Here is a 24,785-nt window from a genome sequence, read left to right on the forward strand (position 1 = left end):
TCTTCACTTGAAGGAATATGCTGAAATTTGAATGAGTAGAAATGATTCTCCTGTTAGAATCATTATAGACTGTGGAAAGAATAGCGGGCTCAGGCAAGCTGACTGAGTTTTAGTGCTCGTCCTTTCCCTTTACCAGGATTGTGCTGTCTTGGTTACCTCCTGTTCTCATTTGTATCTGTTAGATCAACAGAAATGGGCCTGACATCCTTAGAGTTGGTAGGTGATGAACTGAGGATAAAAACGCTGACACTAGTGTGTTATAAATACGGTTTTGTATTGTGATTCCCAGAAAACGGTAAACGGTGACTTGTATGGTTTTGCAGTCTGATGGGGTTTTGTGAGGATTTAATCAAGTTCAGAATTTTTTTAACTGTTTTTCAACTTTATCTTAAGTTTAGAGAACTCCAGTTTTTCTTTAAAAGTTTTCTCTTATAAGTGACTGTATATCACTTTGTTTAAAAAATTAAGACATATCACAACCATTTAAAACAATTTGGAGGTCTTTCCTTTAATATTTAAATATAAGATTATCACTTCTACTGGTCCCACAGTCTCATCATAAACAAAATATGTGACAATACCTAATTGTATAGAAACAGATACATATTAAGTCATTCTGACCCAGAGGGACTTTGGTCCCTCTTCATTATAAATAGTTAGTTGACGATTTGCCTCATAATATCTACAGTGGAGTAGAGCTGAGAACAGGAAAGATATAGCAAGTCTGTGATAATGCAGAAATTTGGGTGGGCAGGAACTGAATAATGTGATTATCCTAGGTAGGTTTTTTTTCTTTTTTAGATGGTTTAGGGATTTGTACTTCGTTGTGTCTCATATGTTGATATCATTGTATTTTCATGTGATACAATTTTTTTTCTGTTTATTTTATTTTTTTTCACTGATCATTCATTGAGAGCTACAGGGAAATAACCTGATTTGAATCAAGTATTCTGTTGAAACCTTCTGTAAGTGAATGTTCCTGGATGGGTTCAGCATCCTTGCAATTTTTTTTTAAGTGTCTAATTATCTTGTCCATGATAGTAAATGCTTTTTAATAATGAAAATTAGGGTGCATCCTCTTGATCACTCTGTTGCCACTGTTTCATTTAAAAGGGGGGGGGGCGCACACACACTGTTCAACATGATGATTCTGTTAGCCTTTGTTACTTTCTATTGTTACAAAGTTTGTGAATTTTCCAGTCTTTCATTTTGAGTATGCAGATATATCCTTCACTCTGTGGTAGAATATCTGTTTCATAATTTAACTATAGTAAATAAAGTACTTATCAAGATGCTCAGTTATATATCTGCTAATCAGTTGCTGCTTCCACGTACTGCAAGGCCATTACTTGCATGCAATTACTGGCTTTTTCATAATTGTTTATGCTAAAGACCTTAAGCCTTAAGTCTCCTAAGCCTTAACTTACATTAGAAAGATTTGATGAAAAGTGAGAGTAATCAAAACAAATCTTGAGCTTTCTGAAATAAAATCTTTAAGCACTTTTAAAATAGCACCAATCTTCAAGCAAGTGATTCTCTGTAACTTGCTTGGCCTTTTAAAATATATCAAGAGTGGCTCTCCCAGTTTTAGAAGTTGTAAGTATTTTCTTAAAATTCTAATAATACTTGTATATTTTATTTAGACAAATCTACTACGGTTAAGGTAATGTAAGTATTGGTTCATTTTTTTTTCCCTGTGTTTTTATTTTTTAAATGGGGACAGGGCAGGAAAACCACTTTGCCATCACATTTTTGTTTATTTATATCAGCAGATCAGATCAGATCCTGATAGCTTTTCTAGAACCTCTGTCTCCTTTACTTGCTCCCGTCGTGCGCTATCTTTGAATATAAGTGGAATGGCTTCCAAATATTACTCAAATAATTAGGAAAAAAAGATACAAACCACTAAAGTAATATTCCTTGAGGTTTTTTCTTTCTCTTTTTTCCATTTAACAAATAATTCATTGAATGCTTTCTGTGCCAAGCATTGTTCTAGGCCCTGGGTATACAAAGAATGGAACAGACAAAAACCCCTGCCATGGTGGCACTTACTCTCTAATCTGGGAGGCAGATGATAAACAAGCAAACATTTCGCATCTTAGCTGGTGTTAGAAGAGGAGATCTGGAACAGGGAAGAGAGGGGTCAGGGAAGGCCTCTTAAAAAAATGGCATTTTGAGGAAAGACTTGAAGATTAGGGCGCAAAATGTGTGGGTATAAGGGAGAAGAGATAAAAGATTTTATTGTCATCAGTGGAGTTGACCAAGCGGTGAGCCCTCCCCCAATTTGTAAATGTACCAACAGTTCTCAGTCCTCCGTTCATCATCTCTCCTAAGATCATCTCTCCTATGTGGTATCTAAGATTCCTAGTTTCAGTTCTTTAAAATGGAGTGATCATTTAGTACATGTTTGTAAAGTAATCTGAGTGTAGAATACTTCATGATATGTGTAAACTCATCCCTTTTAATATTATATTGCTAAATCATCCAGGTTAGAGAAAAATGAAGTAGTGGTTTGAAACAAGCTGTGACTATCAATAATAAAGATAATAATTCACCCTTAAGAATTTCCCTTGATGTGCTTCATTGTTGTTTTCTTAAAAATTTAATTTGTTTAAAAACAAGAAAACATCTAATTGTGACAGTAATGCTAGCATATATTTTGTAGAGGTAGTAGTCATCATTATTCAAATATTGATAGAGTTCTTGCTCTGCAGAACTGGATCCACAGTGTCCTATGCAAAGGTTGTTAGAATATGAGCTACGTGTGAAAACATTGATCAGTGTACTTGAAATGGGAGTGAGATAGAAATATTTTGCTTGTGTGTTAAGATGGTTAAAAATACTTAAAGGCTGATAGGAAAGATACCGTAGAATTTTCTTTAAAATGATACTGATGTGGCCCCTTAACATTTTATCTAAAAATGCTTAAGCTCCAAAATTTTGCACTTCTCAGTGACGCCAGTAACACTTTGTTTACATGCTAAGGACTATCCTTGGTAAATACTTGAAAGTCAATGTCTTAAGCCATAATTATAAATATTTGCCAGGACAGTTGAAAGACAGTGTTTTATTTGCTCCATATTGGATGTGCCGCTAACGACTGTGAGAACTCTAGTACTGTGTCTGTAGGGAACAGATAACAAATCCTAGTTAATTTGGGGGAACGTCTCTTTCTCTTACACAGGTATCTTTAGGTGGTGTTGATCTCACAGTTCGGGTGCTCACAACTGGATATTGGCCCACTCAGTCAGCCACACCAAAGTGCAACATCCCACCGGCACCGAGACATGCTTTTGAGATATTCAGAAGGTAAACACAGCTCAAACTTGGTATTTCTAAATACGACTAATTGTCCGACATTGAAATAAATTTGAGCATTAGTGTCGCTGATTGAGGGTGAATAGACTCCATTTTTTACCGTATGTTCGAAAGGAGAATTTATCTTTTATGCTTTTAATATGTAAGACTGCATTGCGTAAACTCTTTTCAGAGGAATATTTTATTAATGTTCTTCAGCATTAGTGCACTGTTAGGAGTATATTTTGTATTGTTGATGTCTGCCACTGGCTTAGGATGAATTGATTGTTGGGTTACTATGGAGAAAGGTGGGCTTATGAGCAGCAGTGGCTGAGCAGCAGGCCAGGGGCAAAATGTACCAGTGAAATGATTTAGTCTGCCAACTTTATCATGTAATGATATCCCGCTACGTTACTTAGCTCTGTCTTTTTCTCTGTTTGTCTTCCTCTCTCCGCCCCCTCCTTCCCTCTTTTTATTTTTTTGTTTCCTCTTCTGTAAAAAATTGGAACTGAACTTGATTTCTAAGGTTTCCTTTATGTTTTAAACTCTCCCTTACATATATGTTTGTTAAGGGTTTATACTGTAGTTTACAATTTCAAATATGTAAATTGTATGATTTTCTGGTTTGACTTGTTGCAGGTTTTACTTAGCCAAACACAGTGGTCGACAGCTCACACTCCAGCATCACATGGGTTCTGCAGACCTCAATGCCACCTTTTATGGACCAGTTAAAAAGGTACATATTGATAGCTTGAACATATTTATATTTAGTAACTTAAAATTTGTCTATAGAACTGATTTGTGATTTTTGTTGACCTGGATAAATTATTTATTTCTCTTCCCTACCTGTTTCAAATATTATAAAGGGAGGAACTTTGGCTTTATTTACTTCTGTTCCTTCCGTTGCTAACTTCATTTGATAATATTGAAGACTATACCAGTAACCTTCCTTAAGGAGTAAATAATAGTAAGAGAATTACACATTTTATTTATAAGAATTAGCTTGCGACAATATTGCATAAAATAATAAAAGAATAAAATGTTGATTTGAAGACATACAAAACCATGAGTCCCTTTCTAAAATTTCCAGTCTCCTGTAATCCTTATTTTCAATAAATCAAAACCTGGAGCATCAATACTTGATATGTGTGAGATTTACAAAATGTTACTAAAGTGATTATTTAAAAATTAGCACTATACTAGTGAATTGCCTTCATTTTTAAAGAGTAATCACTTTTTTGTATCTAAAATTGTTAGGTTTAGAGTAGTAGTTTAATTTTTATTGCTTGGTATAACTCAAATTAGGGTCATTTGCCTTAAAAATAGAAAAGTAATAAAAAGCTTCTAGCAAAACATTAAAGATAAATACCTAAGTTGTTATCTAGGCAGCAAATAACAGTTTTATTTTTTTATTAATTAGATTCTTACTAGTTTTATATGATGTCACTGTAACACCAGTGAGTTTTTTAAATATTGTTGGAAATGGCTGCGTGCATTCTAATTTCCTATTTCATTGAAATGGGAAATATTCTATACTATGCATTTAGTTGAATAATGTTTAAAACTATTATATATTTAAGTGTAAGTGGGAAGGTTAAGTATACTAAAGAACTCAGCTTCTAATTATTTTTATTTTAAAGGAGAGGTTTTTTCCCCCCTAAATAATGTTATCTTTTGAAGTTTTATTAAACAGATGTGTAGGTTTTTAAAAAACAATTCATATATTATCAAAGAATTAAATTTCTACTTTGTACTTCTTAAATCCTAGAGCAGGAACAGGCGTAAGGGGGGCAGATGTCTTTGTTCCCCGTCCTGTGCTGTCACTTGATCTCTTGCTGCGAATATCACACAAAAAGAAAGCAAATCCAGCTACTTCTGGTAGTGGGTTAGTGGAATGATGTCTTACAAGCCCACTGTTATCCCATTGTGTACCGTTAAAGTAATTTTCACTGTGAATATAAGGAATTGTTGATTCGTTACTTACGCAGATATATTAAAGTGTTCACAATTTTTAAAAAGGACAGTCCTAAATAAAGACTGTGTGTGTGTGTGTGTGTGTGTGTGTGTGTGTACATACACACACATATACACACACATTTTTTAATAACATTTTCTTTCTATTTAGGAGTAAGTTACGTAGTTTTCTAAAGGAGGGGTTGGACGTGGCCAGGCTTATTGCTCAAACGTACTGTTCAAGTTACCAGGAGATAATTCTATCTTGTTCCTGTTTTTTTTTAAATGAAACAGGAAGATGGATCTGAAGTTGGTGTTGGAGGGGCACAAGTAACTGGCTCTAATACACGGAAGCACATACTGCAAGTCTCCACTTTCCAGATGACCATATTGATGCTCTTTAATAATAGAGAAAAATACACGTTCGAGGTATGGGTTGGTTGTAGAAAGTTTAACCAATGGTATTGTTTCTAATGCTCACCTGTTACTTGAGTCTTATTTGAATAACCTTTAGAGTTATTATTTGAGGATGAGGAGGAGGATGATTATTTGAGTAACCTTTGAGTACCATTAGAGAAAACAGCATAAAATTGGGCTATGGGACTAGATGAACATTATATGCTCACGTTTCATTTTTTTTAATCAACTTTATTGAAGTATAAATACATTTTACATAATGAAACATACCCCATTAAAAATGTGCCCAATTTGATGAGTTTTAATATATGTGTGCACCTGTGGAACTACCATCACAACCAATATATAGACTATTACCGACCCCCCAACATTTTAATACTCTTTGCAGTGGGTTCCCTCCCACTATCCCCAAACCCAGGCAGCCAGTGATCTGCCTTATATCACCATAAATTCGTTTTGTCTTTCGAGAATTTCATATAAATGCAGTCATATAATATCGCTTTTGTGGCTGTTATATGAATCTGCTGTGTTTTCTGTATCCATTTGCTTGTTGATGGACATTTGAGTTATCAGATTGAGGCTGTTATGAATCGACCTATATGTTTAACTTTTTAAGAAACTGCCAAGGTGATTGTACCATTTTACATTCCTGCCAGCCATGTAGGAGAGTTCCAGTTGCCTCACACCCTCTCCAAAATTTAGCATTGTCAGTCTTTTTAACATTAGCCATTTTAGCTGGTGTATAATCGTATCTCGTTGTGGATTTAATTTGCCTTTCCTCGATGAGTGATGATGTTGGGTACCTTCTATGTCTTCATATGCCAATTATATGTCTTATTTACTGGGGTAACTGTTCATATCTTTAATGAGTTGTTTAAAAGCTCTTTATAAGTTCTGTATGCAAAGCCTTTGTCAGTTCTATGTGCTGTGAATATTTTCTCAGTCTGTTGCTTGCCTTTTCAAAGAGCAGAATTTTTTAATATGACAAAGCCCAACTGCCACTATTTTCCTTTTTATAGTTCTTTGTTTTGATATCCTATCTAAGAAATTATTGGCTACCCCAAGATTTCAAAGAATTTCTTCAGTGTTTTAAGTGGTTTATAATTTTAGCTTTTACATTTAGGTCTATGTCTGTGATCAATTTCAAGTTAATTTTTGTATGTGTGGTTAGAGGTAAGGATTAAGAATTATTTTACACACACACACACACAGATACTCAGTTGTTTATTCCAGCATCATTTGTCAAAAGCAATAGTCTTTTCCCTTTAAATTTTGGTAGCCTGTTTATTAAAGGAGTCGGTTGAATCATATGTGTGGGGCCTGTTTCTGACTCTGATCTGTTCCATTGTTTTCTGTGTCTGCCCTTCTGCTAATTTTACACTATCTTGTCTGTCAGATTATTCTCTCCGCCCATTTTTTTTCTTAGAGTAACTGTTTTAATATACTTACATTTTTGTTACCTTTTTTCTTTCTCCCTATACCTTTAAATGGGTAGGTTCAAGTTGAAATGAAGATCATGGGATTCTTATTAAATTTAAATTTAAGATAATGAATATTTGAAGAGATGACCATTTTTATGTGATATTCCTCAAGGAAGTGTTTTGACACCTAAGTGTTTGAGGTAGTGGCTAAGTCAAGAGGTTTTGCTCTTACATATTCCAGATGTCTCTTACTTAGGGAATAACCTTAATTTTCAAGCACAAGTTATAAGTGATTTAGTCCCAAGAATATTGATTAAGCAAGTACTGAGTACCTTATTCAAACATGGTAAGCCTTTTCAAATAGGCATAATTATCTCTAGCAGCCTGGGTATTTGATTCTGCAGTTCTCATGGGTAAACATTATAAGCAAAATAAGCTACTGGAAAAATGCTAGAATTGGTTTTCAGAGTTCTCTTTTATAAAGAGCTGGCAAAAATGGGATAAACAAAAGCGCACCTTCATTCTCTACAGCCATTATTGGAATTGCTAGCAATTTTAATAGTTCAAGCTTTTCCCTTTCTCAACCAGCTTGGGATCATTGATGCTAATGAGCAGTGATTAGGCAGAAGGTAAAAATTAAGTAGAAAATTTCCTCTTAATATTTCAAATTTTAGCTAAGCCCCAAACCAGAAGCCTGAGCATACGTAGAATGCTATTCGTACGGCTCCACAGACTCCTGGCTGTTCGGATCTCAAACCAGGGGCATTGTGAGAAGGCACATGAAGCTTGTGTTTACCCACACCATGTGATTCACTGTAGACTGCTTACTAAGTTTTATTAGGCAACTCTTACAGAAATCATCTCCACAAGTTAGAGGAGACAGTTAATAATTTTAAAGGAAGCTGATCTTTTATCTTTGGATATTCTTTCTTTATGAGTTCTGTAATGGCATATTCGTTGTTTAATGCTGCATGAACAAAATCTTAAAACTTACTAATGTAAAATGACCACTAACAGTTATCTTCCATGGTTTCTGTGTGTTAGGGATTTAGGAAGGGCTCGGTTGGGTGGTTCTGGCTCAGCCTCTTAGGAGCTTGTAATAACATGTCAGCTGGGCCTTCAGTCATGTAACATTTGCTTGGGGCTGGAAAATACACTTCCAAGCTGTTGGTATTCACTTCCTTCCACATGGCAGGCAAACTCATTTAGCTGTCGGTAAGGGTCTTAGTTCCTCCTACATGGGCCTTACCACATGGCTGTTTGGTTGTTCTTGCATCCTGGTGGCTAGCTGTCCCTAGAGTGATCAGTCCAGCAGGCCCAAGCAGAACCTGCAGTGCCTTTCCGACCTAGCCTTGGAAGTCACATATTGTCACTTCCTTATTTTCTTTGTCACCCAAGTCAACCTTGACACCATAAGGGGGCCACACAGGTTTAAACATACTCATCGCGGGCCATCTTAGAACTACCTACAAAAGGTGGCAGTTATTTGTAGTGAAACATTTAATTCATAGTAATCAGGCTGCTAAAGCTTTTTCATTTATACAGAGGATGCCAAAAAAATGTATATGCATTTTAAGAAAGGAAAAAACTGTATTAAAATTCTAATGTTCAGTATATACCGATAACAAAAGATGAATACAAGTCATGTGCATACATTTTTTTGGCACCCCTGATATATACATATACACACCACACACACACACACACACACACACACACACACACACACACACACACACTGGTAGTCTATACCTTGGATTTTAATAATTACCATTTGGTTTTTGAAAGAGAGGTGGATATTAATACATATTTTTCTGAATGTCCTTTATTATATTTTAAAATTTTTCTAATGAATCTGAAATACAAAAACTGTGTGCAATAGCAAACTTAATATCAGACAGTAGAATTTAAATAGCAAACCATTAAACAACAATGATAATATTTCATCAAAAAGTTAAAACAATCATTAGTAACATAACTTCACAGTATATAAAGGAAAGTGGTTGGAAGTACAAGGAGAAAATTCCACAATCATAGAAACCCATACAAATGTACTGACTGACTGACAATAAAAAAATAAAAAAGGGGGGGATATAGATTTCAGTAACACATTTAGCAAATTAAAATTGAAAGCTGTACAGAGAACTTTAATCCCAGAAAGCAAAGCACACATACTTCTCTTGGGAAATATCTGAGGTTGGTATAACCTTATTACTAAAATTGAACCAGGAAAATACAATAAGAAAGAAAGCTATAGGTTACTCACCATAAATGCTCAAACCTTAAATAAAATGTTAGCAGATCATATTCAGCAGTTTATTGAAAGAATAATTCATTGTTTCCAAGTCGGATTCATTCCTGAAATAGAAAGAAGGAATTTGTTAACAGATAGTTACAAGATTTTATATTAATCATAGAATTAACTGAACACTTGCTGTTTTGACAGACACTGCTTTAAGGAGAAATCAGTTAATAATCTGCAGATATACAAAAAGCACTTGAAAAAAAGTCAGTCCCCAATACTTATTTCCAGTGTGAGAGATTCTTTGCCACCTAAGAATAGAATGAAATGCCCACCTCAATGTCATGAAGGTGTATCTAATGAGAGACCTAAGCATGCAGTAGTCACTAGTAAAATATTAGCCACTTTCCCATTAACATTAAGAGCAAGTTAGGATGCTTGTCTTTAGTATTACTGCTTAGCCTTGTTCTGCAGATCCTAACATAGTAAGAAAAGAAAAAGGAATGAAATTTTTAAATATCAGGAGTTGACAAAAGTTGTAGACAGTATGATTATCAACTGTGATAATCAACTAAACCATTTTCTGAAAAGAGTTTGGTTGAAAAGTCAATTTTTCTATAAATCAGAAATAATCAGAAAATGACATGAAGCAAGGGATGTTTTAATGAGAACTACAATCTTCCTAGAAGTCATTCTAACAAGAAAGGTAAAAGAAATACCAAAAAGGCAATAAAAACAAAAGAATATGAAAGGGTAAATGTACCCAAGTGGAAAAACTACATGTTATAAAGGAGTTATATTTTTAAGTCACCTATAACTTCAGTGAAATCCCCATCAAAATTTGCAAACGATTTATTTCCTATGAAACTTGACAAGCTGATCTCAAAATACATCTGGACAAAAAAATGCACAATAGGCAAAACTTTTATGGGGGGCGGGCAGTGACTTGGGGTGGGGAAGCCCAATAAGTGAGGAAGGAATTTGTCCTAATACCAAGACATACCTTAAAGTTAAAATTGTTTTACTATGTAGACAAATAGCTTATTTGGACAAAACAGAGAGTCCAGAAACAGATTAATACATAGACAGGTGTTTGGGAGTGATGAATTTGCCATTTCTAATCAAACTCAATTAAAATAATTTCTGCTTCATTTTTGGGAGTGGTCAGAGAGTTGTATGGGTTCCATATGTCATAGCAAATTCCAGATAGATGTATGCACAAATTGGTAAAAGTAATAGAAGAAAACAACATTTTGATAAGTTTGATGTGACAGGCCTTTTTTCAATCCCGTTCTATAAACAACAAAGGAAGACTGACAGATTTAACCACATAAAAAGTAATAATACATCTCTATGATGAAATATCATAAATTAAAAAAGAAAAGATAGACTAGGAGAAATCACAACATGTTGACAGAATCGAAAGCCATAAATATACAAAGAGCACCAATAAGTCAATACAAACGATTGAATAGGAAAGCGTGGAAGGAAAGTGAATAGACAAAGCACCAGAAGCATTGCAAATATCCTTTAAACATTAAAAAAAAGTTTTTTTCTTGTATTGGTCAGGGAATTTACAAATTAAAATAATGAGGTAACCATTTCTAGCCCAACAAATGGACAAAAGAAAAAAATTCTGTGTTGAAAGTTAGAGAGGATACTCATAGACTGTTGTGAAGTGACATAGTTAAGCAACTTGAAAGGCAGTTTGTCAGTATCTATAAAGTATAATATATAACTTTGAGGAAATGTACATGCCTGGAAATCTGTTTCAGGAAACCTGGCTTTTGTGTTCAAAGATAGAAATGCATGCTCCATCATAAAATTGGGTACGATCTCAGTCTTCATTTATATCGTGATAGAGCAGTGTTATGGAACTCCCTGTAGCTTCAGTCACTTCATGTTAACATGGAAACTTGCCAAGACATTAGTAGAAGAATCAAATAGTGTGAGCCCGTTTACATTTAACATTAATACTAGGGTAAGATGAGCATGTTCATGTTCACACATGTATATATGTGTATCTGTGTTCATATGTGTATATGTAGATGTAAAGGAAAAGGAATAGAAGGCTAGGTGTTGAATTACAGTAGTTACCTCTGGGAATGATCTGTAATTGTAAACTGTCAGCTAAGAATACATTTCCATTTCTTTTAATATGATTAAACAATAAAATAATGTAAATAAATCACTTGTAGCATTCACATAACAATTAAAAGCACCTGTTTAACTTGCTGAGATTAACATAATATTTGAAATGTCTAAAATAGGTAGACATAACCAGAGCTCATTTGATGCAAAGGAACGTGCATCATTATCACTAAAATTCACATTTCTCTTAGTCCTCACGTACCCTGATAGTCCTTCAGAAAGACCTAAGCTGTTGCTCATTCACTCTTGTGAAAGGGAGAATGACTGTCTCCAGATCAGTTACATAGTCTGAACAGCACCATCTTTATGCCCCCTCTGGTTCTGCTTTTGAGAAAGAAAGAGCTTTATACAGTGAATCAAAGCGATGCATCCTGATGTGTGAAGCCTTTTTGCGTCATACCTCCCTGTAGGTGTGCAGGGACTAACTCATATCCGTGTGCAATTCTCTTACTGTCCTACTGACATACGAAGCATATAATGAATTTAAAAATCATACAGTTGACCCTTGAACAAAAGGGGAGTTAGGGGCCTCAACACCCGCCCACCCCCAGTATAGCTTGACCACAGTAGCTGGCCCTTTGCATCCTGGAATTCAGCCACAGTTGGAATCTAGTTGGGAATGAAAAATACTGTTTTCCATCTGCAGTTGGTTGAATCCTTGGATGTGAAACCTGCAGATTTGAAGGGTCAGCTGTATTTATTTATTTTTTAATCCACGTATAAGTGGACCTGTGCAGTTCAAATCTGTGTTTTTCAGGAGTAACTTTCCCCAAATGCTTTTTTTTTTCAGCATTGTATTTTATTCATCTCATAATAAATAGCAAAAATTATCACCTGCACTACAAAACATTTCTTACTGCTTTTTATGTTTAGTATTAATTACCAGGTATTTGTTTTTCATCTGATCATAAAATAAATATGGTCAAGTTGGGTTGTAAATTTTGACTGTATGGTAGCAAGGCCTTGGTTCAAGCTTACTTTGCTTCTCCCTGTGAAAGAAGTTGATAAGCAGAAGAGTGGTGTTGATAAACTTGGAAGGAAGATTGTAGAGTTCCTCTAAAATTAGCAACCATGTAGTGATTAACACTTTTTTTTTTTACCTAAACACTAAAGCAGGTCCCTAATATTCCCTGCTGGATGATTTCTTTAGACTAGCCCTTATTACTCCTGAAACAGAAAAATACACATATTTTCCATATTTTATAATTCGAATCACCTTTTTCTCTGGTTCAAATAAGTGAGATTTCCGGGAAGCCTCGTAATAGAGAATTCTTTGTTGTAAATTATTTTTTTAATGGAATTACTTCTCTCTAACCACAGCTTGATCAGTTTCACTTATTAACTAATCTGCTTGAATCTTTCAAAAAGTCCAGTTATAATTATGTCAATCTGATGAAATTCCAGGAAATTCAGCAAGAGACAGATATCCCTGAAAGAGAACTCGTTCGAGCCTTGCAGTCTCTCGCCTGCGGTAAACCAACACAACGGGTCCTTACAAAAGAGCCCAAGTCTAAGGAAATAGAAAATGGTCACATATTCACAGTTAATGATCAGTTCACATCCAAACTACACAGAGTCAAGATTCAAACAGGTATCATATTTTCCCTCTTCAAAAATAATTGTATTTTTTTTTCTAAAAAACTTTTACCTGTTGGATTTCTGTCTTTTAAAAAAGTAATTCTTTTCTGCTGCTGCATGACACAGAGGCTTAAGATAAAAAGCAGCTTTTATTGATACGTGTTCCTGTCAAAATGCAGTTGAATCCAACCAGGTACAGTAAGCATTTAAAAAAGTAATTCATGGTGTGAACATGGTACTTACTACCATACGGGTTTCGACGAGCAAAATACAGTTTTATGAATGTATTACTTAAAATAATTCTGTTTAATGTCATTGGACACCTGTTTTGAAAACTGATTTACAGATTTCTCAAAAATGGGAGTTATCTCTCTAAAGTTTGGTCTTTAGATGCAGCTATTTATATTTTGATAAATATTTTTAAGTTTAAAAGCCTTAAAACTCATATCTCTAACTTACAAACATAGAAGTGACCCTACTGTGCAGTTTTTAATACAGCCTTATTTTTCAGTTGATAATGAACACCCTTTTTATTGCATATTTAACATAATGTAAGATGTGTGTTTTCTATGCATTTAAAAGGGAAAAGAGCACTCTACTGGCTGATGTTTAAACTCTAATGTAGTTTTTTCTACTTGGTTTTAAAACTAATGTTAGATAAGTTTCTCATTAGTAATTCACTTACTACAGTTAATATGTCTTGTAGTAAAACAGTATTTTTAAAATAAGATAAATTTTTCAAATGACTACAGTTTTCTGATTTAAAAAAATTGTATTTACATTTTATGTTAGTAAAAACAGTCTTTAAAATTATTTTAATGCTAAATATACAATTGATTTCCAGGATACATTGACTCAAGAACTTTATATGCACACTTTTATTTTCCTTTTTGACCCTGATTGGATATGTATGCTTTTTGAAGAAGAGTGGTGTATCTCTGTTAAAAGCCTTGACCACTTTGTCCCATAGTTGCACATATCATGGTATCTTCATCACCAAAATTGGCCCCATGTCTTCGGAACACAGATGTGTATTAAAAATGAAACAACTGTGCTAAAGAGAATCATGAAATAAAATGTCTTTTTCCCCCAATGCAAGACATAAAGAGTTTATAGTTTTGGGCAGATACAGGTTTGGGATTTCAGGACTTATTTGTATCCTGGATTTGGAGGAAAAAAACTTGTATGGTGATATATATCTGAATTACCTAGTCTACGCTTTACCATAAATAACTGTCTTTGTAATCACAGATTCCATCGTGCCCAGCAATAATATATATTGACAGATATTATTAAAAAAATAGTCTTCATAGATTTTTAATGTGGGTATGTGTGTGTGTAGTATTTTAGACCTGATTAAAATAGGAATGTAGTTATATATGAAGAAGAATTTGACTAGATGATATCTTACAGCTCTTCAGCTGTAAAATTCTGTAAACAAATAATGTTTTTCATTTTGGAATGGCACTTAGATTATCTTGGCTCTTACTGATAGTTTTTTTAACTTAAAATTTTTTTTCTGGTAATAAGTATTTTGATCGCGTAGATTTTCTTAAGTCATCAAAATACTTTTTTGCCTTTTGAAGAAAACACTGACTTGTGATCAGTTAACTCAGAGGCTCCGACCATACCTCTTTCTGCTGCTTTTTACTGTAGTCAATAATACAAGTTCAAGGGAGTGAAAAGTATTAATACAACCTCTGAAAAGAACTATTGTAATTTACAGTAGTTGTCGTAGTTGACAGTCTTACCCACCATCACTCACCTTCTCCCTCCCTTGCCCTGGGCATCTATAATAGGCACACGTGTACCCACCTACACAAGACACTCCTCTATTGTGCTCGGCTCTAGGAGAGAGCTCTTGCCCTCACATTTTTGAAAACATCATAATTCAGTGTACATCACCACGATCTTCCCATTTATCCTAGAGTATACCCATGTAGGTGACCACATACAGATGAACCAAATGGATTGTTTTAAAAAGTATCGCCCTCCAGCTTTTTATTTCAAGTATTTTCAAATCTACAGAAATAGTTAAAAACATGATAGTAGACATTGGGAATGGCCATCACTTATGTTTACAAGTCATTAAAATGTTGCCACATTTGCTCATGTACCCTTGCCCACCGTCTTCCCCTCCATATAGGTGTGTGTTTCCTACAGCATTTTAAATTAATTTGCAAACACATAACACTTCCCTGTAAATACTTGAGCATACATTTGTCTCCTTGGGATAAGCTATTTTCCCATATACTTGTAATACTACATCACACCCAAGAAATTTAATGCTATGCTTCTATGTACCACAGTTTGTATGTCCACAGTTATCCCAAAAATAACTTTCATATCTTACTTTTTGGATCCAGGATTCAGTCAAGGTTTACACATTAAATCGACTTTTATACCTCTTTAGTTCTATTTAATCTAAACCAATACTTACCTTTTTTTATGACACTGACTTTCTTGAGGAAAAGGATTATTTCTTAGTAGACCGTTTTAATCTAATTTTACTTTTTTATTAAGATATTGAGTATCTTTAATTAGGGAAAAGACACTGAAAGCAGAATTGTTAAGGGATTCTCGTTAGAAACGGCTAAATGGATATGCACGCTGGAATGATCTACATTGTACAGTCTGCTATCTCATGGGTGTGCCCGTGCCTAAGTCAGCAGTGACCTTGGTAATTGTCCAGTTCTACCTCCAGAAACTTCACATCTATCTGTTACTGAAGACCAATAAACAGAAATTCAGTTACTACTTGCCTTTCTCTGCTGTTTCAATTAGAGCAAAGTTGTAGGAGAAAAGGGACTTCTGTATTTAATCCCTTAGCAATTGCCTTGAAAACTATAGGGAATAACAGAGTAAGACTTCTCTAAAGATTGGAATATAGTATGCTTATTGGTATTGAGATTGTAACATAAAGAAATTAATAAGTTATGACAAATTGTTAGATAGTTGATGAGAGGTACAAATGAAATAACTGTTAAGAAATTTCTTTAACATTCTAGTGTTACTTTTTAATTATTTATTGAACTAACTCATGGCAAAACATACTCTTTCCTTCTCTTTAAGCCTGAGAGATTACAACTACATTTTGAGTTAGTAAGACATCAGGTATTCTCCTGTGTGAGTTACTTTGGTGAGGTTTAACTTGGAGTCATGGTGGTGAAGTAGTAGTTGACCTCTGGAAGTCAAAAGCAATGGAAATGACTGATAATTTTACTATTAAAAATAGCTAGCTACCGTTTTTCTTCTTGGAAAGGAATACATTGTATTCTATAAAAATAAAATTGGTTTTATTATTTCTGTAAATTAATTGCCTAATATTTAAAAAGAATGACTTAGAATTGCAGGATTTTTATATCACTGCTTGTTATCTAAATATTTATTAAAATAGACATTGAATTAGACACTTTTTGAATGTTTACTTGTAATAATAAGTATACTCAGAGGTTGAAATTGGTTTTTCTCTGGGGATATTACTAAATTATATTGTTTGTGTTTATAAACCACATTTTTCATTACATTTGAAATTACATGGTAATCACATGGTAAATGTCTTTCTCTTTTAGTTGCTGCCAAACAAGGTGAATCTGACCCAGAAAGGAAGGAAACGAGGCAGAAAGTAGATGACGACAGAAAACATGAGATAGAAGCTGCTATAGTGCGGATAATGAAATCTAGAAAGAAGATGCAGCACAATGTGTTAGTAGCAGAGGTGAGAACACTCTAAGACTGGATTCATGGAGAAAAGCAAAGTAACGTTAATAATTGAAATTTAGGAAAATGCTATATTCAACTGATTTAAATGCAATTTTAAAATTGGGAAACAGTAGTAATCACATGGTAAAAAGTAGTCAGGTAATACTATTAAAAGCATGACACTTGATAATGAAACACAGCAATACATTGAAATGTGTGCATTCTTTTAAGAACTGATGTTTGTAATGAAAATTATAGAATACTGTCACATGAGGAGTAAACAAAAAATTTTCCCTGCTATTTAATACTGTTGTGTAAAACAAACTGACTTTATTTCTAAAATTCATAACTGTTACCATTTATTGGGTGTTTACATATTACAAATTAGAAAACTAAGGAGGGGAATACCAATTGGGAAACCATTAAAAGAGGTGATTAGGGCTGAGTAGAGTATTGGTAGAGGATAGAGCTGAATGAAGACAAATGAGAAGTAGAATTGACAGGATATATTGACCGATCATGGGAAATGAGGCAGACGGGTCAAGGAAGACGATAGGTGTCTGGCTGGAATGGCTAGATGAGGTAGGTCCCTTCACTGAAAAGGAAAGGGCAGTGTGCCGCTGTGTTCCAGTTAATATCCTCTAGTACAGGTTAACTTGATATCACCTGGCAAAGGAAGAGACATAATACTTAGTAGTCAGTAATTTCAAAAACATGAAAAAAAAATAATAAACTCGTAAGACATTGGTGATTAGGTGACTGGTTAATTTTCCCAGACATTTTCACTGGACTGGTAAGAGTGGATTTTTGAGAGCAGTGCCTTGAGAAGTAAATGGAGGTGAAACCACCAAGACGCGTGTCTTGTCCTGTGAGGTGATGGCTTATAGGGAAGGCCAGAGAGAGCAGGATTGAGTGTTGAGTTGAGGGGTTCTGAATTTCGTTTTTCTAGATGGGAAGATATTGAGGACGTTTATATCCTAAGGATAGGAAAGGAATCTTAAAAAGAAAAGGAAAAAAGACGAAATGAGATGGTAATTGATGTACCAAACTCAAAGGAAAGGCTGAGAGGATTGTAGAGAGAACACAGGTGGATGGTAGGTGTGTTAACAGGTTTGTTACCAAATACTCCTGAGAACCCAGGACAGGGGGAGGTGTTAATCAAGGATGGGTACATGTGAGTGTGTGAGGTGCTGAGAGTTTGAGGGATCTCAAACAGAAATGGCCTTTTCCGTATGTAAAACAGGATGCAAGGCTTCCGTGCTCAGGGACTTGCTGAGCTTGAATACTATAAATTTGTATTATCATTCTATAGCAGAGATTGGCAGACTGGTTGTTTTGTTTTGTTTTGTTTTGTTTTTGTTTTTTAATGACCAGTTGTAGCCTGAAAGCAGTCGTAGATAACAAATGAGTGTGGCCGTGTGTTCCAGGAGGAATTTAAAACAATAGGCAGTGGACTGTATCTGACCTGTAGGCTGCAGTTGGCTGGCTCCTGGTCTACACAGAAGGCATAAAAAACAACAGCTTCACTCAGCAGGGAACGGAGTAGTAGATTTTGAATGATGCAGCATGTGTAGAAAGGGTGTTTATGGAACAGAACCAAAGGAATCAGGAAGTTGAGGGGATTGTTGAGAGTAGCTGAAGTGATCTTGTGTGCAGACTAGAAACCCTGTCAGGAGGGAGATAAGGTCAAAAGGAGTTAATAACAGCTTAGAAGAAAGGGTCAGAGGATTAGAGATTCAGATGGGTTGAGAACAACTTTGTTGATACTGGAATACTACATGGGTGATAGATTTTAGTTGGAGAGTGAACTGCTGAAGTTTCAGATTTCGAAGAATTATCAATTCATTGTGGCCTTGGGCAGTGAAGGGACCCAAAGAGTGTAAAGAAAAGCTGGCTGCTGGACAGATGGTCTGCGGGAGGCAAGGTGGGTTCCTAGGACCCCTGAACTCGGGGCAGAAAGGTTCAGATTCTCATCTTTAACTGCTGGCTCTGTTCGTGTCAGTTTCCCTCTCTGGCTTATTTTTTCTCATTTGTAAAAATGAAACAACCTAACTTTGCAGGGCTAAGAGCATCAACCTTCCGTCGGGCGCAACTAATCTCACAGATTCATTGCACACAAAGATGCCGCTATGAAATACATCTTTACTAAGTCACATACACGACTGGCGATAGGTTATGGTGGAGGGGGAAGATACGGAAGCAATGAGTCACGGTACTTCAGTTAACTGTTAGATATTTGAAAATTGGTGTGCAATGAATCTGGGAGATCAGTTGCACCTGACGGGAGGTTAAATAAATATATACAAAATGACTGAGAGAGTACATAGTCAGGCTTCGACTGCTGCTGTGGTTACTGTTTCATTATTACTGATGTCACAATACCTAGAATCCTGACAGCAGATACACAAAAGGACTGGGAGTTATTCTAAAGCATCACGTCTATTAACTCATTGAATATACTCAGCTTCATTAGGTTAGTAACTTTCCCAAGGTCCCAGAGTCAATAAGCAGGGGAGCTGGGATTTGAGTCCAGGCTGTCTGGGTCTAGAGTGTGTGCTCTTACACTCATTATGCTCCTCAGGTTCTGTGACTTGGGAGAGTAACCCAGCAGAAGTCAGTAGATTACAGCACCAAAAGGGTTCAACACAAGGTGGTATATACATTCATACAATACATTCCAACTTGCTCTACTCCTAATCCACTTTAGTGTTCACATTCTGATGTGAGCAGGTGTATTCTAACCATACATTACATTTTCAAAGAAGACCTTTATAAATTTTTGGTATTTTTAACTTTGGTAATCAAATTACTAAAGTTTGATCTAAGTCTTAAAATTCCACATCAGTTCTATTCAAAAATACAAATTTTTGTGTGTTTGTATGGAAATATTACATACTTTTAAATTTTTCTGATGAGAAATTGTGTTTTTTTTTTAACCTTCTGTTTTAGGTAACTCAGCAGTTGAAGGCTCGATTCTTACCAAGTCCAGTTGTTATTAAGAAACGTATTGAAGGACTTATTGAGAGAGAGTATTTGGCACGAACACCTGAGGACCGCAAAGTGTACACATATGTAGCATAAACTACGTCCAGAAATTTGATTTATTCTTGGACTGTACTCTTCGCATGGACTGGGAAGTTCTTTTAAATCATTAAATATTAAGACGACCATCTCTTCTATTAAATTACAGTACATGTTCTAGACCATTCAGATCAAGCCTTTACTCCCTTTGAGAGTTTTCAACATCAATTGATTGAGCTTCAGGCTTTACAACATTTATCCCTGTAGAGATCATCTTTACAGTTCCTCGGGAAAATGTGAATGTGCCGCGTTTTGTTTTCAATACTGTATGAAAACAGGAAAAATAAAACAAAAATTTAGAAACTACAGCTCATTAAAATAAAATTGTTGGATTTCATTTCCCCAGGTCTTCAGTGTTGATGTAAATGTGTTTTTGTAGTGTTGCTTAGCACTTTGCGCATTGTATAAGTTGGGTAACAAAAATGGTAAAAGAAATGACACAATTCCCAATTATCTTGCTCTGCTTATGGCATTTCTTTAGCTAGTCTTGTTTAATTTAAAGGTTTGATAAATACAAAGACCCAAGCATACAATTGGAGCATGCTTTATTCTACCACTTGCACTGACTAATCTTATAGCCTTATGACCAGGAACCTTTGTTTTGGGCTCAGTACACACCCTGATTTGGTTTTTCCCTGTTGTATTTTGAAATTTCTCAAATTCAGTCTTAATGGTGATTAGGTTTTGTTCTGCATTATCTCTAGAGAAAGAAAATATTTTAGTATGTATAAATTGTACAATAATTTTTTGCTGTTGTACTCACTGCTAATAGTGGATTGTATAGGGCAGTGTTTTTATTTCATTTATTGTAGACAAAAATAAATGAATTTAGCATACACATACCCACTAATTCAAGTATGTCAGAGCACAAAGTTGGCAGCTGGTTATATTTAATTCAGCCCCTTTGAAAAGCACATAATAGTCTATACTTTGTTTATAAAATATCTTAGGTTCCCCCCTCTCTTAAATATATATATTTTGGTGAAGCTGAGGTGCACTGTTAGTTTTCTGTTTCAAAATGCATTCTAAAGATGCAATAAATATGATTACCTTGATATTTTTTAACGAGATCTTCAGTTCTTGCAGCTGACTGTGTTTTGGAAAGTGATTAAGCAATATTTTTCAAACCTGATGATTCTTGGATATTTAGCTGTTGTCTTCCAAAGAGTCATCGTTTCATGTTTTTAAAGATGTGCTTTGTGCTGAAGATTCATGTCGGTTATCCTGTGCTTCCAACTTTCACCAAGGTTTTTTATCTGATTGATCTGCCAAGGATTATAGTTTGCTTTATTTTTAATAACTTCAGAGTATTTTTATCTTCAATTTTATTTAATTTTGTTTCATTTTGTTTTCATAAGACATTGTTTCAGATATGTAATTGGGGCAAACCACTATAGATTTCTATTGGATAGAAAAATGAAATGTTACTAATAAGTTCAAATAACCAACCATTGACTATCGATACTGTTGATACATTTATTAGAATGTATGTCTCAGAAGATGGTTTCTGTTTAAATTTATGCTCAAGTTACAACAACTGAATTCTAATATGGATTAAAAACTCCACATAAATATTTTTCCCCGTGCGTCTTGGGTTATAATTTTCCTTTTAGACTTGCAGATATGACCTTACTGCATTTAATTTTGTCTTCATTTGTACTGTAGATTTATAAGCCTTATGCTCTTGATCTCTGCATTTTCCACTTTTACATGATGCAAATAAGATACAAATGAAAACTATCATGAACATTATTCTCAGGATCCTTACCATACTTGAGCGACAGTAGGTCAGGTGTAACATGGAAAGCTGAAGGGTTTTACTTTCTGATTTTTACATAATTGGAATTTCCATAATAAGATGTTTATCTACAGGAAAATACTGGTATTTCAGGTTTCAGAGTTTTCCTCATTGCTCTCAATTCCCAATTAAATGATATGTAACACCTTGGGAAATAGAATAACTCAAGATTGTCACGTTAATAAATGTCAAGGATGTCGGAACTTCATTGGAAATCTAAATGAGACATCAAAACACAAATTTCAGTGCTAGTTTAAAAGTATTAAAAATCAGTAAATTAAATGTAATGTCATCGTCTCAAGTGTGGACGTACAAATCCAATCTAGAGTTTAGAGATATATTTGTTAGTTTTGGAGCACAGGTTTGATGTTTATGTTTCTAAATGCTTATAAATATATTGAAACACATTTCTGAATTGCAGTTGAGTTGAATAGGTGGAGAATGCAACCGTTTGCGCTCAGTTGAATTTCAATCACTTGCAGTTGAGTTGAATGGGAGGAGAATGATGCATTGAGAAACAAAATTGGGTCACCCAACGCTTATATGTTTTAGCTCATAAATAGCTGTGTTTTAGCTCATAATGATACGTTTTGACGTTGCTTTCTTTTCAGCAAGAGGTCATTCATGCTATTCTCAGTTTTTTAATGTCTTAATTTCAAAGAATAATGCATCCTAACCATTTATTTAATCCTGTTGATGTGAATAAATTTTGGTGACTTATACTTGAAGAATTTTAAGGAGGGTGGATACATAATTTTCCAACTGCAAAAATGATGTAATCTTTGTTCACTTGTTAAATTGTAATTCTCTGCTATCCTCATCGAATCCAAGACAGTGTTTACTTTGAATTGTTATATAGTTATATTATTTAAAGATTGAAAATTCATTGCAATTAGGGAACACAGCCTCACAAAATAAAATGTGGTGGTGATTGCAAGGTTTCTTTATGTTGGTGAATTTTGAAGGGGCGGGAGGGATGCTATGTCTTTCTAAAGACATGTTAGCAGCTGTGTAGCATTCAGACACGTGCCACTCCAAAACCCCCAAAATGCTGATACGCCTTCTCAATAAGAAGTCTTGTCATAGTAAAGCACTGTTAATGTTCTATCCCCCCAGTGTGTGTGCTGGGTAGCAGGAAAGACTTAGTGACAACCAGTGATCTTCAGATTCTGCCAACATCCCTAGAAAACTAGCACATTGGCATCATCTCAGACTTCTAAATATTATTTAGTTCCTCGATTTGGAAAATAATGTGTTAAATCTAGACAATGCTATTTTTATTGGCAATTTTAAATATTCATTTTGAATAACTGGTACTACAGGGTTTTATTAGTTGCCTGTCTAACTTGAGACTCAGTTTTTCTAGCCTAATTTTTCTTAAGCTATTGGAAGGATACTATTAGATTGGCTTGGTCTTGGGAGGAAAGCTGTTACATATCAAAATTATACATCCGGTATTTTACTATACGGTGCATATAGTGGGTCAGTAAGTATTTGACACTCTGATATGAAGGTTAAAACATTTCAGGTTAGCAAAATTATTATAAATCATTTCTGTTTCCAAAAGCAGAATTAGAAATGTTGAATTTAGTCATCACATGGGCTCTAAGAGAGGAGGACTATTGTTACATATTGTTGCCCAAAGTTACTGTTAGGAAATGGCAGAGCCATGAGTTGGACCTGGGTTTGATCCTATGTTCTGACTCCTGAGCCTATATTCCCTACTGCAAATTAACATTTTCTACTTATAAATTTATCACTTCATTTGTACCTCATTTACATGAAGAAGAGTTACAGTACATGTAATATAACAAACTAAAAGATGACACGTGAAGCATCTCAATATGGAACTTCGATCGTTTTTATATTGCTTGCTGATAACAGCTTTTGGTAGGAGAGGAAACAGGAGGTAAGTGGCTGCTATTTTGGAATCTTAGTTTTCCATACTTTACTGGGTAACATGGAGAGATGCTTAATTTAAATTTAAATCTTGAGTTTTAAAAAATACATTTTCCGGATCGGGTGCTTTTCATATACCAAATCGGTTATTGTAGCCGAGAGCAGACCTAAGACAGTGAATTCAATAAGGAACGATACAAAGCTTGATCATGAAGCCCTCAGGAAAACATGAACAGCGAGACAGTCTTGAAAACCCATTCGTTTGATAGTTTTAGAAATAGCAAATTTATCTGTAAATGTCATTTCCAGTGTGATTTGATCCTCAATATTAGGGTGTAAGTTGAACCTCCAGTCAGTCGTGCAGAAGGAGGTTTATACGTGTGTGAGGAGCTCAAAGTAACCTTGTCTATTTTGAGTAATTTTGTGAAATTTCAATGTTGAGATAACGAAGGTACAGTCCAAATAATAAAACTTGAAGAATTCTTGCAGTGGGAAAATTAAAATTCTAAGTCAAAATTCTTTCTGCGGCTGCGATACTTAAATGCATCAGCACGATGTCTGGCATGAGGTGGGCGAAGTCAGTCTCAGACGGATGTGCTTCGTGATCGCTACGTGCCTTGGAAGAACGTCTTAGAAGAGTTGAACTTTATAAAATTTGTACTTCATTATTGGGAGTATTACTAATATTAATGATATAAGGATTATACTTTTTAATTTTGTAAATGGAAATCATTTGATCTTTGGTTTTCAGCTGGCTAAAAAGTGGAAAATGGAGACCAATTGCTGGGCTATTCAAGATGGTATTAAGTGCTGATTATAAAGCTCTCGTGAGCCACACATCTTATGAAAAAACTCAGACTTGGTGATACAGAAACTCTCAAGATCCCACTAATAGTGGGGTGCAGGAATTGGGGCCCAATTCTGTCTGATTTCAAAACCTGTGCTTTTAATGAGTTAATGTGTCCCCAGTTTGGGCAGACTGGGCAGAGAACCTTATGTTGAATTTGGATCTGAAAGTAGATTATCCCGGTGAGTATTTTAGTGAACATTTGTTCATTGATTAGAAAGTGTTGCTTGGAGAAATTGGTATTGTGAAACTTATAGATCCTACGCAAGAGAAAAATTTAATATTAGCTGTGTATATTGGTATATATGGTATATGCGAATTATTTTCTTTATAGAACTGATGTCAGATATCAATATCTGTAAAATTAATCTTAACCTTTATTTCCTATGTGATGCTGTT

The 24,785-nt window shown here is 34.8% G+C and overlaps 1 protein-coding gene across 3 annotated transcripts in view; it reads left to right on the forward strand.

The window, feature by feature from the left end:
• CUL3 (cullin 3) overlaps window positions 1–22,577 on the forward strand; it is a 95,030-nt gene extending 72,453 nt beyond the window's left edge. For all 3 annotated transcript variants that reach the window (XM_019626009.1, XM_019626010.1, XM_019626011.1), the window contains 6 exons: window positions 3,185–3,309; window positions 3,937–4,033; window positions 5,545–5,679; window positions 12,886–13,072; window positions 16,632–16,777; window positions 19,711–22,577. In XM_019626009.1, the coding sequence (XP_019481554.1) occupies window positions 3,185–3,309; window positions 3,937–4,033; window positions 5,545–5,679; window positions 12,886–13,072; window positions 16,632–16,777; window positions 19,711–19,842 (822 nt within the window). In that variant the 3' untranslated portion in view covers window positions 19,843–22,577. The remainder of the gene's footprint in view (window positions 1–3,184; window positions 3,310–3,936; window positions 4,034–5,544; window positions 5,680–12,885; window positions 13,073–16,631; window positions 16,778–19,710) is intronic.
• Window positions 22,578–24,785: the final 2,208 nt, after the last annotated feature.

Source organism: Hipposideros armiger, unplaced genomic scaffold (genome assembly GCF_001890085.2).
Source record: "Hipposideros armiger isolate ML-2016 unplaced genomic scaffold, ASM189008v1 scaffold_651, whole genome shotgun sequence".
NCBI classification, from domain to species: domain Eukaryota; kingdom Metazoa; phylum Chordata; class Mammalia; order Chiroptera; family Hipposideridae; genus Hipposideros; species Hipposideros armiger.